At 44.4% G+C, this 19,877-nt stretch overlaps 1 protein-coding gene across 1 annotated transcript in view; it reads right to left on the bottom strand.

Moving 5' to 3' along the window:
• The window catches only part of LOC105507991 (serine/threonine-protein phosphatase 4 regulatory subunit 1-like), a 94,800-nt gene extending 75,003 nt beyond the window's left edge, over positions 1-19,797 (bottom strand). The window contains 2 exon segments of the mRNA XM_011936728.1: positions 19,598-19,642; positions 19,791-19,797. Coding sequence (XP_011792118.1) covers positions 19,598-19,642; positions 19,791-19,797 — 52 coding nt within the window.
• Positions 19,798-19,877: the final 80 nt, after the last annotated feature.

Below are 19,877 nucleotides of genomic sequence, written 5' to 3'. Positions count from 1 at the left end.
GCCTCATCTCCCACTTCTCTCCTCTGCCTCCACCCACAGGCCTTGTGACTATTTCCCAGACGCTCAGTCGCTTCCCCAGCAGAGGGCCTTTTCACTGGCTGATCCCTCTACAAAGAATTCCTTCTCTTCTTAAAAATCTTTGCTCATTCATCATCCTCTCAGTGAGGTCTTCCCTGACCACCTTATTTTAAAATTCCAAGTCCCCCATCCATAGCCCCCTTATCCTGATCCACTTTCCTGTTTTTCCAGAGAACCCCCTGCCTTCGAACACACAAAATATTTACTTCCTGGGTTTACTGCTTGTCAGTTGTGTCCACTCCTCCCACTCCCACCCTTAAGGTAAGAATCTCTGATTGACTCACTGATATGTCTAGGCCCTCTGAAGCTTCAATAAAAGTTGCTGAATGAATGAATGCATGCATGGTAAAGATCCACCAGGCTAGTTTGCTGTGTCCCTTAACAATGGGAGTAGAACATAAAATGATCCTTTCTCTCAAAAAGAACGTTCTACAGGCCAGTGTGGTGGCTCATGCCTATAATCCCAGCACTTTAGAAGGCCAAGGTAGAAGGATGCTTGAGACCGGCCTGGAGGATGTAAGACCTCATCTCAACAAAAAGTAGAAAAAATGAGCAGGGTATGTTGGTGTGCACTTTAAGTCTCAGCTACAGGGGAGGCTGAGATCGGAGGATCACTTGAGCCTGGAAGGTCAAGGCTGCAGTGAGCCATGACTGTGCCATTGCACTCCAGCCTTGGACTGGGTGAGACCCTGTCTCAAAAAAATAATAATTTTCTAGAATTTACATTTCTAAGGACAGGTGCGGTGGCTCAAACCTGTAATCCCAGCACTTTGGGAGGCCGAAGCAGGTGGATTAGTTGAGGTCAGGAGTTTGAGACCAGCCTGGCCAACATGGTAAAACCTTGTCTCTACAAAAATACAAAAATTAGCCAGATGTGGTGGTACACGCTTGCAATGCCAGCTACTCGGGAGGCTGAGGCAGGAGAACTGCTTGAACCAAGATCATGCCACTGCACTCCAGCCTGGGCAACAGAACAAGACTCTCTCAAAAAAAGAATTAGAGGCTGAGCACTGTGGCTCACGCCTGTAATCCCAGCACTTTGGGAGGCCAAGGCAGGAGGCTCACTTGAGCCCAGAAGTTCGAGAGCAGCCTGGGCAACATAGCGAGACCTCGTCTTGTCTCTACAAAAAATTTTTAAAAAGCCAGCCACGGTGGTGCACGCCTGTGATCCCAGGTAACCAGGAGGCTGAGATAAGAGGATTGCTGGAGCCTGGAAGGTTGAGGCTGCAGTGAGCCATGATCACACCACTACATTTCAGCCTGGATGAAAAAAAAAGATAGGCAGATACATAGAGAGATAGATGTAAAAGCATCTGACACAGATAAGCACTTTGCAAAGACTGGCTGTTGTTATTGTTGTTATTATTATTACTATCATTAAATCATTAGCCGATTCTATGACTAATATTGCTTATGTTTATATCTCCAGAGTACAGGGCAACCACAGACACTACAGAGTGTGGGGAAGGGCAAAGAGGAGGAATCCCAGAAAGGAAAGAGTCAAACAGGGGAAGCCACTGTATTAAACTCTGCCCAAACCCTGGCTTGAACCCTAAACCAAGCATTTGTGTGACAAATTCCAATCAGTACAGCTAAGACTTAAATAATTGAACCAAGATTTGGAATATTATCCACTATAGGGATAATGAGTTAATAGTCTGACCCCAGTCAATGTAAGTGTCTAGTAAAATAAAACAAAAAGAAACAAAAAGAATCAATACTCTTTGGAGGCATATAGCAGAATCTAGAGGTTCTACAACATGTAACATTCACAATATCCAGGTTATACTCCAAAATTACTCAACATATGAAGAAAACAAGAAAACCTGAACCAGTTGAAAGAAAAAAAAAATCAAAACAAAGTGACTCTGAGAGGACTCAAATGCTGAAATTACAGACAAGGACTTTAAAGCAACTATTACAATAATGCTTACGGATGGAAAGGAAAACATGCCATGAATGAGAAGGAGCCTCAGCAAAGAAACATTAATATAAAAATGCATCAGATAAAAATTTCAGAACTAAAACAATATCTGAAAAGTAAAAATTCACTAAGTGTACTTAATAGAAGAACGAAGATGACAAAATAATGACCACAAATTTGGTGAAAGACATAAATTTCCAGAATCAAGGATCTTAGTGAATCCCAAGAGTTATTAAATACACAGAAAATTGCATCTGGGTGCCTTAGAGTCAAACTGCTAGTAACCAAACGTGATCATCGGGACAGCAGCAGAGAAAACAAGTATTATATACATGGAGTCATGGCCTGAATGACCATTGACTCTTGACCAGAAACAGTAGAGGCAGAAGACAGTGAAACCACATCTTTAAAGGACTAAGAGACAAAACTAGCAATCTAGAACTTGATATCCAGTGAAAATATCCTCCAGGAATCTGACATTGTCCGACTAAAAAAAAAAAATGCTACAAATTTGTTTCTAACACACCCTTTTTAACACAGCCAGCCAACGCAGACTACAAGGAATATTAAAAGATGTTCTGTAGGCTGAAGTGGAGCGATACCATTTGGAAACTTGTATCTTCAAAAGGAATCAAGAGCATTAGAAATGGTAAATATTTTAAAACTATTATTCTTCTTAACTTAAAAATGCCTATGATAGTTTAAAGCAAAAATTAAAACCTTGTGCTGTGGAATTTATAACATATATAGAGGTTCTACATATTTTAAACTATAACATAAAGCAGGATCAGTAAATGGAACTATGCAGCTGTCAACATTTTACATAAAGTGGTACAATATTAAATCCAAGTAAACTGTTTCTTTCTTTCTGTTTTTGGTTTATTTTTGTAGAGACAGGGTCTTGCTATGTTGCCCAGGCTACATTCAAACTCCTGAGATCCTCCTGCTTCAGCCTCCCAAGTAGCTAGGACTACAGGCACACACCAACAGACCTGGTTTCTCTCTCTCTTTTTTTTTTTTTTTTTTTTGAGACGGAGTTTTGCTCTTGTTGCTCAGGTTGGAGTACAGTGGCGCGATCTTGGCTCACCGCAACCTCTGCCTCCCGGGTTCAAGCAATTCTCCTGCCTCAGCCTCCCGAGTAGCTGAGACTGCAGGTATGCACCACCATGCCCAGCTAATTTTGTATTTTTAGTAGAGACGGGGTTTCTCCACGTTGATCAGGCTGGTCTCGAACTCCCAACCTCAGGTGATCCACCCACTTCGGCCTCCCAAAGTGCTGGTATTACAGGCATGAACCACCGCGCCCAGCCCAGACCAGGCTTCTAAGTAGACTGTTTCTATCTCTAGAGCTAGACCCGGAGGTCCTTTAAACACTGGAACCATGTCATATAATGCCTGGCACATGTCATATAATGCCTGGCACATATCATATACTGCCTGGCACATCACACAGACACCTAATAAACACTGGTTTCTACAGAAATCACTCTCCCAAGACTTTGACTACCAGGATTCAATTTGTGAAAGCCTATCAGCCCCTGAGAAAGCTGAGAAAATCCAGCTTTCACAAAACCAAACCTGAGATGCAGCACCTAGCCTCAAACCACCTGTAGGTGTACCCACAATGTGAGCTGGAAAGCAGCCAAAGACATTAACTAATTTGCTTCTGCTTACAAAATGAGATATCTCAGTCTCAAAAAAAAGAGGTCAAAAACATAACTGTTAAAGTAAAATTAATGAATTTGCACAGTCAATATAATATACATGAACTAATCAAAAGTATTCAATCATCTTATTAATGAATTTAGTAGAACAAATTTTGGTAATTCATGTTAAGTATATAAGGAAGGGCAGAGAGAGGAAAGATGTTTAAAATCTATCAGAAATGAGAAGTCTAAATAACAGGCATTTCTGTTTTAAGCAATGGAATTACAATTTTAGTTCTATAAAGAACAAAGAACCAGGCTGCCTAGCTGGCTACCACCCTGGGAGAGTTCTGCATTAATAGGCCATTGGTGGCCAATCACAGTCAACGGATCCCACCTCCATTCTCTCACTGGTTGGTTCTATACTATCAGGCACAGCTTTGAGCCCAGCCAGCCATGCTGCAAGTGCACAGCCTGGTCACCTGGCCACAGAGTGCGGACAGCTTGAGACAGCATATCCTCAAGTGTGACACACTGAATGTCATTAAATCACACAGTGGGAAAGTTATTCCCTTCTTCATTTTCCAACTAAATCAAGGAAAGTTTCCTTTTGTTCAGGCATGTCTTGAACACCTCCCTAAGACTGGTAATCTTCCTTTTAATACAAAGCAGGTCTCAGCTCAGAATCTTTTGCAGGCACTGTGCCTATATATCTAGAATTTAATGTTATTTTATTTCTGTTTTATATTTTGGTTAAGTTTCAATTAGAGCAACTGATGAAAGTTTTCTAAAACGTGTTTAAATAAAAGAAGTTATTTGATATGAAGAAAAATCCAAGTGGTATTATCAAAATAAAAATAGAAAAAAGTGGCACACCAATGACTGATGTCTAAAAAATACTAAATTAGCAAAATCCAAGGAAAATATTCCTACTGATACCATTATATTCATATGTAAAGAATAGTACCTTTCATTCCAAGTACTGACAATCATTTCTTCCCCCACATATGCAAACATTTTCCCTGGTGTGGATCAACAGTCTGAACTTTCTCAAAATTAGGAAATCCTACTTGAGTCCAAATTAATAAGATTATCAGTAAGATTATTACTATTTACCTGTGAATGCTGTATTTTTTTTTTTTTTAACTAATCCTTCAATGCACCAGGGCTTACTAAAATATACATGGAAGCAAAATTTGGCTCTCCTTTCCTCAAAGTGAATGAAAATAGCCAGCATTCGCTTCAATATCAATTGTGAAGGCATTCTAACCAGGTAACGTGATGAATAACCTCTTCCCATGACGTTTTTATGGTTTTCTTCTTTATTAAATCTTAAAAGACAAACGAAATCAATCAACAATTGATGAACTATTTAAAGATAACAGAGCAGGATTCCTCAACCTCAGCACTATTGACATTCCAGGCTAGATTATACTTTGTTCTGCGGGCTGTGAACTATGGAAAGTTTAGCAACATGCCTGGCCTCTACCCACTACATGCCAGAAGCACTCCCTCCCGACGTTGTGACGATCAAAACTATCTCCAGCCATTGTCAGACGTCCCCCGGGGGTGGGGGGAAGCAAGGCAAAATCACCCCAGTTAAGAAACACTGTAAAAGAGAAAGACAAGCCAGGCAGTGTTACCTGCGGGCTATCTGGCCAGTGGAAAAGATCTGGCCCACCATTACTTCTTCGCCTCATCTCCCACTTCTCTCCTCTGCCTCCACCCACAGGCCTTGTGACTATTTCCCAGACGCTCAGTCGCTTCCCCAGCAGAGGGCCTTTTCACTGGCTGATCCCTCTACAAAGAATTCCTTCTCTTCTTAAAAATCTTTGCTCATTCATCATCCTCTCAGTGAGGTCTTCCCTGACCACCTTATTTTAAAATTCCAAGTCCCCCATCCATAGCCCCCTTATCCTGATCCACTTTCCTGTTTTTCCAGAGAACCCCCTGCCTTCGAACACACAAAATATTTACTTCCTGGGTTTACTGCTTGTCAGTTGTGTCCACTCCTCCCACTCCCACCCTTAAGGTAAGAATCTCTGATTGACTCACTGATATGTCTAGGCCCTCTGAAGCTTCAATAAAAGTTGCTGAATGAATGAATGCATGCATGGTAAAGATCCACCAGGCTAGTTTGCTGTGTCCCTTAACAATGGGAGTAGAACATAAAATGATCCTTTCTCTCAAAAAGAACGTTCTACAGGCCAGTGTGGTGGCTCATGCCTATAATCCCAGCACTTTAGAAGGCCAAGGTAGAAGGATGCTTGAGACCGGCCTGGAGGATGTAAGACCTCATCTCAACAAAAAGTAGAAAAAATGAGCAGGGTATGTTGGTGTGCACTTTAAGTCTCAGCTACAGGGGAGGCTGAGATCGGAGGATCACTTGAGCCTGGAAGGTCAAGGCTGCAGTGAGCCATGACTGTGCCATTGCACTCCAGCCTTGGACTGGGTGAGACCCTGTCTCAAAAAAATAATAATTTTCTAGAATTTACATTTCTAAGGACAGGTGCGGTGGCTCAAACCTGTAATCCCAGCACTTTGGGAGGCCGAAGCAGGTGGATTAGTTGAGGTCAGGAGTTTGAGACCAGCCTGGCCAACATGGTAAAACCTTGTCTCTACAAAAATACAAAAATTAGCCAGATGTGGTGGTACACGCTTGCAATGCCAGCTACTCGGGAGGCTGAGGCAGGAGAACTGCTTGAACCAAGATCATGCCACTGCACTCCAGCCTGGGCAACAGAACAAGACTCTCTCAAAAAAAGAAAAAAAAAAAAAAAGAATTTACATTTCTAGCCATTGCTAAGTTGGCATGTTGTCTGGTAACTGCTGACAGAAACAAGGGGCTAAAGTCTACGAGGCAATATTACAAACAATTACTCTGGGACCCAGCAAGTCCAGACCACACATAAACATCAGGAATCTGAAGCATTCACGTTAGAAATGAAATATGAAATAGCATGTCAATAATTCCTAGTTCAAATCTTTTTCACTGTTTTGTTTTACATTTGAAAAACAAAAAAGCTACTAACTCCATTTATGAAAGCATTGTATGATGCAGAAGAACAAAGCTTTCTGAACAAAACCGTTTCTCATAACAACTTCAAGTTGTTTTGGCCCAGTGTAAAATATGAAATAAACCAGTGTTGATCATGTTTTGACTTCATTTGTCATCTACACTATAATAAGCTTTTAAGCAGCAGCTGCTTTCTATGTTTCTGCCACTTTCTATATTTCTAGGTTTACTGACAAATCGACACGGGACACTACTGACTCTTTAAGAAAAATGATTCATATTTAAAGCTAGCAATGCACAGTAGGAAAAGGGCTTGGAGAAGGGCCAGGGTGATTCACAGGGGTCAGTGGCCTCTCCTACTGTCCCGTATGCTCAGCCCCCATCCCCTGGCTCTGCACACACGAGCCACCTTGAACTGTGTGCCCAGCACCCCTGCAGCTCTGTTACACCACAGTCAGCAGCTGTGGCTGCTCCTGGTCCTCCAGGGAGATGTAGAGTTTTAAAATCCACTTTAATAGCTAAGACATAGACAGCTCACCTCTACCATTTAAACCACTTCAGAAGCTAGGACATAGACAGCTTACCTCTATCATCCACTTCAATAGCTAAGACACAGGTAGCTCACCTCTACAGATAGCCTTAGCTCTCAGGGAGGTTGAGGTGGAAGGATCACTTGAGCCTGGGAGGTTGAGGCTGCAGTGAGCCGTGATTGTGCCACTGCTCTCCAGCCTGGGAGACAGAGTGAGACCGTGTCTCAAAAATAATAATAACAATTGTCTAGAATTTACATTTCTAGCCACTGCTAAGTTGGCCAGGGTGGTTCTGAGCTCGCACAACCTAAAACAAGACCAGTTCCTCTTCAGGAAGGTCCTGACTACTTTGCAAAGAATAACAGGATAACAGGGTTTATTATCCTTTGCCCCTGATGTTAGGTGACTACATTTAAAAAAATTTAAAAAAAAGGAACTCTTCTCTGACTAAAAGGCCCACCAGAGAAAAATATTTCTGGAAACTACAACACTGAGAAAAAAGGATTTACCCTCCTCTATGTTAACTGGTTACTCAAGGGTTATCCAACCAACCCTGTCAGTATCTCTCTCACTTGTTGGGGCATAAAGGAAATCAGATGAGGATGCTGTAGTGAAACACACCATGGACCCCTGAGTCCTCACCTGTGTGTCAATGCTTTTCACCAGACACCAATCTGTGCTAAAGCAGGCCAAGTATGAATTAATATGTTTAAGAATAACATTAGGTCAATATGCATTGAAGGTTCAACTATAGCAGATACGATCTAATAAACAGAAAAGAAACTTTACAGGTCACTTTACAGCAAAAAAAAATGGATTGGAAGATCAATACAGAAACAGAAAGCATGCTGAGAGCAGACTCACCTTGAACATCCCCTCCTCCCTCATGGTTCATAGTAGGCAACAACAGTAAATCTAATTCAAGAGTAGTGGTCCCTGGACACCATAAGCCCCCACGGGAAAAAAGATCATCATGTACATCACCACCCACAATGCCATGGTGGTAAGCACCATGGGACATAAGCACAGACAAACAAGAGGGACACAGCTCCACTTGGAAGACAGTAAAGAGACGCGAGACAGCTTCCCTAGAACACAGGTGGTATGTGATTTGCGCCTTGAAGATTGAACAGAAATCTGCCACGTGGGAAGAGAGAGAGAATCTGTGAAAGGGAAAAAGAATATTCCAGATGAAGGGAAAAGCAGAGCAAGGTACACTGTCTGCCACCTTCAAGTGGTTCAGGGACACTGAGCCATTTCACACAAAGCCACCAAGCCCTGACTGAGTAGCCACACCATAATCAGCTTTAAGTGGAAAAGGGGAAAAAAATAAACACAATAAAACATACCCAAGGAAATCCCTTTATTGGCCTAGACATAAGCAGAGCTGGAGCTGGAGGCAGAATGTTATGGCATGTCTACCCCAGCAAGCATTTTCATTCAGAGTAAGCTCTCCAGCCATTCCCAATATTTATGATTCTCCATTCAATATGTCACCCTATCATTATAACTCTACATGATACATGCCACTCTGAGCCAGACCAATTAGCCATACAATCCAATATTCTGTTTCTGACATACCACTAGGGGACACTGAACAGGCAACATGACAGACGTGGTTCACTATGTCCATGTTTGACTCGAAATATTAGAAGATTGGTTGATGGTGGCCAAGAAGGAATTTAAGCTTTATTTGCAAAAGTTGTACTTAGAATGAATGTAGAATGTATTCATGCAGAACTTATATAAATAAAAATTAATTCTTTAGAGGGTCACGTTAGCTACTCTTCGACTAACAACTAAATCTTTACAAGGCGTTAGGTGATTTGGGGGCAACTAGAATACACCACTCCCATAATGTGTTATTTGAAGTAGTTTTGCTCGTCTCACTAACAGGCTTGTAAGTACTAATGCAGATTTCTGAATTGGGACTATTTCTAACAGCAAGACTAGACAAGTTTGATCCATTTAACAGACGAAGAATACTCTCGATTCTTCACTGGCTTTTGGTGGGAAGTGACCCCCGCACACTTCAGGTCCTTGTTAACTAAATTCAAACAGCAAATTGCGTAAGCAACTTTCTCTATATAAATGTCATTCTCTAACAAGACCCACACTGACTTACTAGCTCTCATATGAGCAGATCCATCCAATGCATAATGTTTTATATTGCAAATCTTTGAGGGCTACTGATCGTTATTACTAGCACTATGCAACGGGCTGTCTGCAAAGACCAGCCTAAATCATGAGCAGCCATCCTTTCTATGCCATGCCGACATGGAAATTCCTCCTTGATTTGTGGCTTTAATCATGGCTTCCAAAAGCCATCATTATTTATGACTCTTTTATTTACTTTTATTTTGAGATGGAGTTTTGTTCTTGTTGCCCAGGCTGGATGCAATGGCGTGATCTCAGCGCGCTGCAACCTCCACCTCCCAGGTTCAAGCGATTCTCCTGCCTCAGCCTCCTGAGTAGCTGGGATTACAGGCGTGTGCCAGCATGCCCAGCTAATTTTTCCTCTCTCTTTCTTTTTTTTTTTGTAATTTTAGTAGAGACAGGGTTTAACCATGTTGGCCAAGCTGGTCACAAACTCCTGGCCTCAGGTGATCCACCTGCCTCGGCCTCTCAAAGTGCTGGGATAACAGGTGTGAGCCACCATGCCCAGGCAACTCTGATTTATAAGTTGATGATCAATGGGAAACATTTACTCACGTTACCTGACAGGAAAGAACTCTGCAGCTCAAGGCAGTTTGTATGCTCCATTTTAATGTTACCCATCTCCACTCTCCTGCCAATTTGCCCACTTGAGGGATGGAGTTGGAGAAGATGAGGGTGGTAAAGTCTACATGGCATTAATGAACCAATGGAACAATATTACTTACAAATGCAATGAGTTCTCTAGTCAGACTTGAGGTAGATGAAAAGAAAAAAATGGTTACAGAAGACAGTCAAAATCTTCAGGATGAGTGTTGGGGTATAGAGTCCTCTATTTTCATACTGTTCGAAATCGTTAAAACAATCAAGCAATGCACTCAGACCAAGCAAGATAACTTTACCAGCATCTCCAAAACCACCTCTTGCTATCTTCCACTTACCACCTCCCGCAACGGGTAGCAACTCTCCTGCCTTCTAACAGCCTAGATTCCCTTTGCATGGTTTTATAGTTCATACAAATAGAACCATTTAGTGTGTACCCTTTTGTGTCTGGCTTTTCAGATGTTTGTGAAATTATCCGTATTACTGATTAGAGTTATAGGTCATCCATTCTTACAGCTGCATGGTTTTCCATTGTGTGAACATGCCAGAATTTATAATCCTTTGTAGTCATGATGCATATTTGAGTAGATTGCATTTTCCAACTCTTAAGAATCATGTGAGGCCGGGCGCGGTGGCTCAAGCCTGTAATCCTGGCACTTTGGGAGGCTGAGATGGGCGGATCACGAGGTCAGGAGATCAAGACCATCCTGGCTAACACGAAACCCCGTCTCTACTGAAAAAAACACAAAAAACTAGCCGGGCGAGGTGGCAGGCGCCTGTAGTTCCAGCTACTCAGGAGGCTTAGGCAGGAGAATGGCGTGAACCCGGGAGGCAGAGCTTGCAGTGAGCTGAGATCCGGCCACTGCACTCCAGCCTGGGCGATAGAGCGAGACTCTGCCTCAAAAAAAAAAAAAAAAAAGGAATCATGTGACTGGCCAGGCATGGTGGCTCACGCCTGTAATCCCAGCACTTTGGGAGGCTGAGGCAGGCAGATCGTGAGGTCAAGAGATCGAGACCATCCTGGCCAACATGGTGAAACCCCAACTGCACTAAAAATACAAAAATTAGCTGGGCCTGGTGGTGCACGCCTGTAGTCCCAGCTACTCGGGAGGCTGAGGCAGGAGAATCACTTAAACCCGGGAGGCAGAGGTTGCGGTGAGCAAAGATCGCGCCACTGCACTCCAGCCTGGCGATAGAGCAAGACTCCATCTCAGAAAAAAAAAGAATCATGCAACTATGAACACGTTTTTTGAGAATATATGTCTATGTTTTGTTGGGCATATAACCAGGAGAACCGGTGGGTTATTCAAATTCTTAAGGTTTTCAGAGTACACATAAATCATGCAAATGTGTGCTGGAATCTTCCATCCCTGATGAAAAGCCCTTTGAACCCCTCCAGCTGCTGCTTCTTGAAAGGCTGTGCTTTCTCCTGCTGGGCTGTGAGCCCCAAATGCAGTGACCATTCCTGAAAGTGCCCAGTGCCTAGCCACAGCCTGCTGTATTCCTCGCCTTGGCTACCAGGCACTGGACACTTTGACCACTGAGCTACTGGACTCCAGACCACACCGCCTCAACTTCCAGAACTTTCCCAATTAACTCCAATCTGGCTTCCACTTCTTGGCTGTGCTGAACTACTTCTCACTGAGGTGAATGAAGACCCCCTAACTGCCAAACTCCGGGGCCTGTCTTCAGTCCTCATCTTACCGGACCCTTCTGGGGCAAGAGACATAAATAAATGATTATCCAATCAAAACCCTGGCTCCAAGGCTCTCCTGGTTTCCTACCTCCATGGCTAATTTCTAGAAGCCTCTGCTGCCCAGGGAGTACCCCTTCACCTTCTTCTCCAACATTCCCTCTCATCCTGCTCCCGTGGCTCCAGCTACCACTCACCACGAACGACTTTCACATCTCCTCTCCAGTCCTAACTGTGCTCCAGAACCCTACAAGGCAGCTTTCTGGTGTCCTCGACAATGCCACCAGGATCTGTGGCATTGCTTCTCATGTGCTGCCCAGTGCCATTCACTATGTTAGACCACAGGCACCCAAAGAAGCATAAGACCCATTCTAATGGTCAATGCTATCAGTAAATTAGCAAATGCTGCCACAGGAAAATACAGGGCTCAGCAAACACAAAGAAGGGGCGCCCAGCCCAGTCTGGGTGGAAGGGAATGGAGGTGTCAGAGAAGTTCTCTATGAGACCCTGTCTCTGAGTTGACCCTTCCCTCACCACCGGAACTATCTGTCAACCCTATCCCCCACTCCCAGGCTCATCTCCTTGATTGAAACCCCACTCCCTCCGCCTGAACCGCAGGAACACACTGGGCATCCCACCCCAGCTTTTCCTCCTTTTTTTAAAGCACCGAGCAGCTCTAGTCACTCCCTGGTTCAGATTCTCCAGTGGCTCCCATGACTCCATGGATAAAAGGTCAACACTTTACCTTACAATGGACTTAAGGGCCATGCATGGCCTGGCCCCCATCCCCTCCACTCACCTCCTGTGTCTGTTATTCACTGCTCCAGATACACAAGCCCAGACACACAGGCCTTCCTGCTAGTCCTTGACAAGGAAGAGCTGTACGCAGGAGGCTTTCTCTGGCTTTTCATGCGAGTATCTCCAGCTTGTTACTCAAATCTCAACTCAGAAGCACCTCTCAGGGCTCTGGAGATGCCTTCTCTGGCCACTGGACGTTAGCAGCACCAGTATGCATGCAGCCACACTGTGCTGGCACCTTGGATCACACTCGCCTGCTATACGTTCTTCTGCTTACCTCTTTAGTGTCTTGTTTCTGCTGCTGGACTGAAAGCTTCATATGAGCAAAAACTGGGTTCGTTTTATTCTCTTCTGCGTCCACGACGCCTAACATCATGAATAAATATTAGTTGAATGAATGAATATACCAGTGAATGATGAGTCCTCCAAAGGATAGTGGTTAAGATAAATTCTGCAGCCAGACTTCCTGGTTTAAATTCCACCTCTGTCACTTACTAGCTTTGTTACTTTGCGCAAGTTACTTAGCCTTTCTGTGCCTGCTGTGAGCCTTGCAATGATAAAACGGGATTAAAAACACCCGGCCCATGGGCTTTTGTACTTCAGTCACAACAATAACGTGTCACAGCAGAGCTTGACATGCTTTTAGTCCTAAGTAAAGGACAGTGTTTGTACCACTGCCTGGGTTGCATTCCTAAGACAGAAACTCCACAATGCTTAGGGACGCCCTACTGCCTCCCAGGTTAAGCCTAAACCCTGGGCTGGTAAAGCAGATTCTTCACTGACAGCCCCCAGTGCTATCTCCCAGTCTCTCCCACTCCCTCCCTCACACACAGCCCTTGTTCCCAAGTCTCCACCCTTCTCTCTCACCGAGTCCCAAGCAGACCAGGATCATGCAACCCTCTGCCTTTGTACCCACCACCCAAATGCCCATCGCCTTCCTCCACCTGCCCAAACTCAAATGCCACCTCCCCTCAGAAGCCTTCCCCTCCTACCCTTGTCCTGTCTTCTTTTTTTCTCTCTTTTGTTTTTTTTTTTTTTTGAGACGGAGTCTTGCTCTGTTGCCCAGGCTGGAGCACAGTGGCACAATCTTGGCTCACTGTGGCCTCCATCTCCCAGGTTCAAGCAATCTTCCCACCTCAGACTCCCTAGTAGCTGGGATTACAGGTGCACGCCACCACACTCGGCTAATTTTTGTATTCTTAGCGGAGACGGGGTTTCGCCATGTTGGCCAGGCTACTCTCAAACTCTTGAGCCTTAGTTATCTGCCCACCTTGGCTTCCCAAAGTGCTGGGATTACAGGCTTAAGGCACCACACCCAGCCCGGCCCTGTCTTCTTACTGGCCCAGATCTGTGTTCCCTCTTCTGCCTGGACCCTTGAGACACCGCAGGCACCTCCCTCCCAGGCTGTGGGTGTGTCAGGAGCTGAGCCCCAGGCTTCCCCACAACTGTATCCCCAACACTTTTGGGAAGGCTGATACCTTGGAAGACGTGGAGAAACATGTTATGTGCATGAATGACTTTCCAAGCATGGAAACTAATACCTGTCCTCACCTCTTATATTTTTCCCATCAGGGTTAAACTAATTGGTATTTTGAAGGTCAAAGCTACTTTCCCTTTTGTTAACTAGGTTTTGTCGCAAAATTTGTTTACAAGAGCTTATTTTGTGATGAAGAAAGCCATTTAAAACTCTTCTTTTTAAACAGAGGCAATTTGTGGGAATTGCTAATGCTCATCTGTTTGCCTCACAGGAAACAGAAAATACAGAGCAACAAAAGTAAAACACATTAGGACGACGGGAAGGGAAGCAAGGTGGATCCGCTCCCACCACTCTGACTCTTTTGTTCCTTGCCATTCTCATACACAAATGGGAAAAATGAGACATGAAATTTGAGCAACTTGTCAAGGGTTATTCAACAGAGGCTTTTCAACAAAGCTCAGCTCTTCCAGCTAAACCTAGTGGGAAAGATACTGATCTGGCTGGCTCAGCTGACCAACAGACCTAGGGGCTTTAATGGAAAAAAAATCAACTCTGAGCTAGAGAAGAAGTCAGCAAACCACCTTCCCTAGGCCAAATTCAGCCCACCACTTGTATTTGTAAATAAAGTTTTATTAGGACACACCCATGCCTACTCATTTATGTGCTATTTATGGCTGCTTTCAGGCTACAATAGCAGAGAAGGGATTTCCTAGCCAGCAAGCCCTAAAATATCTGATCCTTTCCAGAAAAAATTGCCAATCTGATATAGAGAATAATTTGATCTCTGGGTTTTCTTCTATTTTCCAAGTATTAGATATTGCTGTTCAAATTATTTCAGTTGACAGGGAGATTTTTATTTTACAAAACTGAACATCTTTGACTCAAGCATATATCATAGTTCAGACAAAAAGTTCAATGGTTTGGTTTAGGACTCAGATTAATATAGTTTCTCTGCTTTGGGGGCTTGGTTCTTGTCCTTGAGAAGGTTTTTACAAACACAGAACAAAGGGGCAGGTAACACAGAATGCTTTTTGCTTTGGAAAATGTCTTTTACTCAAGGTTGAACATACACTGCTCCTCCTAGCATTAAGACTCCATGATTCTCTCTATATTCCATTGGCTTAGCTAATCCTGTTTTCACCAAAGGTCCAGATATCATTTGTTGGATAGAAGTATATCCTCTTCCAAGTTCTTTAATAGATACCTCTTCAAAGCTAAACATTTGAAAAGAAATACACTGACCCCCAAACACTAACGTATTTTATGAGTCAGTCTTTTGAAGCTAAATGTATCTTACAAGAACTCTGCAGTGACTTCAGAATTGGAATCCAGCCTTCCAACTCTTCCCACAGATGTTTGATCACATGTGATACTTTCATCTCCCTTCTTTAAACCTTTTACTATGGAAATTTTCAAACATATACTAAAATAGAGAGACCAGGCCCCAGCAACCAACTTCAACAAGTATCCACATTCTGCCATTTATTTTTCCATTTATCCCTCTCCTGACTTTGTATTTACTGTTTGTTGCAGTATTTGATAGCAGACTTCACACATCAAATGATTTCACCCAAGAATGCTTGTTTCTGTTAGATGAGGCCCTTTTCCTTTGAACAAAACCATGACACTACTATCATATCCAACAAAACAATTCTTAATATTATCTAATACCCAGTCCAAACTCAATACCCTGTCTCAGTTATGTATTTTTATAGTTGGTTTGTTCAACTAAAGATCCAAATATGATCATATATTGTATTTTGTTGATAGGTCTCTTAGGTGTCTCTTCATATTTGCAATAGGCTCCCCTCATTTTTTATTCACCCATCACTGACACACATTTAAATTCTAATTGGCCAAACAAACCTTACCAACAATAACACCTCTTCAGCCTCCATATGCTATAAGCAAAACCAGACATTCATAGGCTTGTAGATGCTTAGGCACAGACATACAGCTCCACCTTCCACGTGCAATTCAACATGAAAACCAATACGCCAGGCCATCCCACATACTTTCTGCCTTCAAGAGAAGAAATTTAGATTGCTTCAGCAAGCCAATTCTCTGAAAACAAATCTCTTCTGTGCTGCAATGGCCTGAAGACTCTGAATGATTTAAAAAACAAGATATCCATTCATTACGGCTCCCTTTTGAAATTAGCCAAACATAATAAAGAATCACAAAGTAAATCAGACAAAAGCCTCATAATCCATTATCGTTAACATTAACAACATTAATTGAGCACCTAGATCACGCGAGACATTGGATTATGGAAAGGATGACCTGTGTCCCTACCCCAAGGGACCTACAGTCTAAACAGAGAGGTGTCGCATCATTTAGACACAAATGCCCAAGGAGGACCACAGTCACAGTACCACCCAAACTGACATCCATTTCCTATCCCCTAGGTTAAGAATATTTATGAGGTTGATCCATGTGGTGGAATAAAAAGAAAAGAGCAGAAGGAATTGCATTTGACTGAATTCCACCATTCATGAGCTGTACCACAATGGATAAGTTACTCAACCTGATTCTCCGTTTTCTCATCTGTAAGAGGAATAATCCCACCTACCTCACAGACTAGCAGCTGGTAACACTGTATCATAAGCTCTTATGTAAAAATCCAGCAAAGATGATGATGATGATAAAAATCACTGAATACAAAGCACTAGACTAGAATATTTTCTGTCTATCCATCTAACCCTCACATCAGTCCTATGAGGTAGCTCCCATTCTCATGCCATTTTCCAAAGAACTGAACAGAATGGGTGAGTGTTTCACCCAATGTAACACAGCTACAGGTGTCAGAACGCCAGGAGGTAGAGGATAAAACTTCAGGGTTCTTTCTGCCAATAATGGTATGATAATACCTCCCAATACTAGCATGGGGAGGTGTGGGGGTAGAAGCAGAGCAGCAAGAATGAGCGTGCCCTCGCGTACAGATCAATTATGTTATAAACTCCTAAGGTACAGCACTCCACAGCTCCTACCCTTGCCCAAACAGGAACCCCCCAGGAGGCTCCCAGAGTTGTCCTACCCAAGGTGTGGTTATGTTCAGAGGCGTAACAGTGGTTTCCTTCCTTACTGGGGCAAGTCTTCAGCTGTCTGCTAAAGAGTTATTAAGCCTTTTTAATCACAAGTCTCAAACACTAACATTTGTTCAAAGATTTGTCCAAAGTAAGATCATAATTTTTTCCTATATAATCCCTTACTTTTTTGTACATACATAGGCAAAAAAGGACTGAAGGAAGGCAGTCATCAGAAAAGAGGCGCAACTACCCTGTGGCCACTCTACTGTAAGAAAGCTGACCTAGCCTAGGTTCAAGTGGAAAGGGCCCCTGATGGAGAACTGAGGTCCTGGCCAATAGTCCTGGCAGATCTCCTAGCCAACAGCCAGGACCTATGCCACCCACGTAAGTGACATCATTCTTACTTCCCCAAATGAAACCACATTAAGCAGAACCACCACCCAGTCTACCCACAGATTTGTGGGAAATCGAATGCTGTTGGTTTCAGCCATTGAGTTTTGGGGTGGTTAGATAACTGAAACAGCTAGAAAATAGCTTTCCAGTCAGATCAAATACCAAATCTATGAATGAGAAGCACCACAGGGCAGCTAAACATTGTTTATCAACGGAAATGATACAACTCTTTCAATCCGAGCATGCCTACCAGCTGAAACATGCAGCTCGGTAAACCTGGATCTATACTGTACCGGGCTCAACAATGTTAAATAACCACTAATAATGATCACATTAATCACAGTAACAGCAGCCAATATTTACCAAATGTTTATTACATAGTAGGCATTGTACTAAATCCTTTAATCATTTAATTCCCTATAAAAGCCTTTTGAGGTGGGCCGCTATAATGCCCATTTTACTGATGAGGTCGCTGAGGCGTAGAGTGGTACATTGACTTGCCTGGGATCACACTGCTAGTAAACAGTGATACGGGATTTCACTCTTGGCCATCGGATTCCAGACACTGAGCTCTTAACTGTCAGCTTGTTTTGACCCTTCAAAAGTGTTATGCTACTTTAACAAAACCGCCCCTTGTTTTTTTGTTTGTTTTTTTTTCTGAGACGGAGTCTTGTGCTGTTGCCCAGGCTGGAGTGCAGTGGCGCTCACTGCAACCTCTGCTTCCCAGGTTCAAGCAATTCTCCTGCCTCAGTCTCCCGAGCAGCTGGAATTAGAGACGTGTGCCACCTAGCCCGGCTAATTTTTGTATTGTTAGTAGAGACAGGGTTTTATCATGTTGACCAGGCTGGTCTCAAACTCCTGACCTTAAGTGATCTGCCCGTCTCTGCCTCCCAAAGTGCTGGGATTACAGGCCTGAGCCACCGCACCCAGCCGAGATTGCACCCTCTGAGTTAATGTGTGTCAAGAGTTCAACACTGGGCCGGCGCGGTGGCTCACGCCTGTAATCCCAGCACTTTGGGAGGCCAAGGTGGGCAGATCACGAGATCACGAGGTCAAGAGATGGAGACCATTCTGGCTAACATGGTGAAACCCCGTCTCTACTAAAAATACAAAATATTAGTCGGGCGTGGTGGCGGGCGCCTGTAGTCCCAGCTACTTGGGAGGCTGAGGCAGGAGAATGGCGTTAACCCAGGAGGTGGAGCTTGCAGTGAGCCGACATCTTGCCACTGCGCGCCAGCCTGGGCTACAGAGCAAGACTACGTCTCAAAACAAAAGAAAGAGTTTAACGCTGTCTGGTCCATGGTAAGTTTTCAGTACACACCAACATTTACTATTAGGAAACCTATAGGTATGGAAGGAAAGATGAGAGGAAGTACTGTATATGACTGGCGTACAATACGCCCCCAATTAATGTTAGTTATTTGGATGATTTATATAGGGCTTCTTCACCAGCAAGCACTCCAGTGCTTGCTATTTTTCTGTTTACAAGTAGGCTCTCCCCCACACCCTGTGAGCTCCCTGCGTGTAGAGCTGTTTCCAACACATCCTTGCAGGTCCGGAACCCAGAGCAAGTAGCTGCTCAATAAATGTTTCTTAGCGGGAGAGGAAACGCTTCCTTCATTCACCACAAATGTGAACTTGGATTTCCAAGATGACACCTCCCCCAGCTACCAGCCCTTAACATGATTTCAAAGAAGAGGGCAAGAAGGGACAAGGGACCCACCCAAGAAATGCGGGGGCCAATGGACTCCATGGGATAAGAGATGGAGCTGGGCTTGTGGCCAGGACACTTGAGAAGTCCGTGAATTCCGTGGCCGGCCACACCGAGAGCCGAACCTCCGCAACCCCCCAGCACTCCTAAAAGTCCCTAGGAAAAGGGCGAGGCCCTGAGAGGGAAGTCACCGAACTCCCAGGTGGTGGGCCCCCCCGCCCACCCACCGTGAGTCGACTAGGACTTGGAACTACCCCCTCCGCCCACCCCGGGGCAGCCGCAGGCGTAGGAAGAAAAGAAGTGACAGGAAGTCAAAAGTTTCCCCAACAACAAAAATCCTTCCCTCGAGGGAAGGGCTCCCACCCTCAGCCCGCCCCGCCCAGCGGGGAGGGACGGCCCCCAGTGGATCTAGGCAGTTGAGGGTCCCGCTGTTCTGCTCCCGACGAGGAGGGCCTGGCTTGAGAGTCCCCCGCCCCGCGCTTCGTGCACCCTGAATTCTTTGAGAGCGTCCCAGGGAGGGATGGGGTGCCCCAACTCTTACTTACAGTCGTCTAAGTCATCCTGCAAGTCCACAAAGTACAGGGGGATCTCTGAAAACCAAGAAACACACAAGGAGTTACCAGGGGGCTATGGCGAGAGAGGACGGGGTCGGGCAGGGGCCCCTTGGCCTCGCGGGGTGGTCACGGGGCGAGAGGGAGGGGAGCACCCCTGGCGTCCCCCGAACCCAGCCCCACTCACCCGCCATCTTGGGATGGGCCTGGAGGCGGGACGGACAGGGGTGAGGGTGCCTGTAGACAGGGGCGGGGCCGTCGGTTTCAGGCCCCG

The sequence above is a fragment of the Colobus angolensis genome, unplaced genomic scaffold (genome assembly GCF_000951035.1).
Source record: "Colobus angolensis palliatus isolate OR3802 unplaced genomic scaffold, Cang.pa_1.0 Scaffold156, whole genome shotgun sequence".
NCBI classification, from domain to species: domain Eukaryota; kingdom Metazoa; phylum Chordata; class Mammalia; order Primates; family Cercopithecidae; genus Colobus; species Colobus angolensis.
Note: the sequence above shows the minus strand (reverse complement) of the source record. Positions and strands in the feature narration are given on the sequence as shown.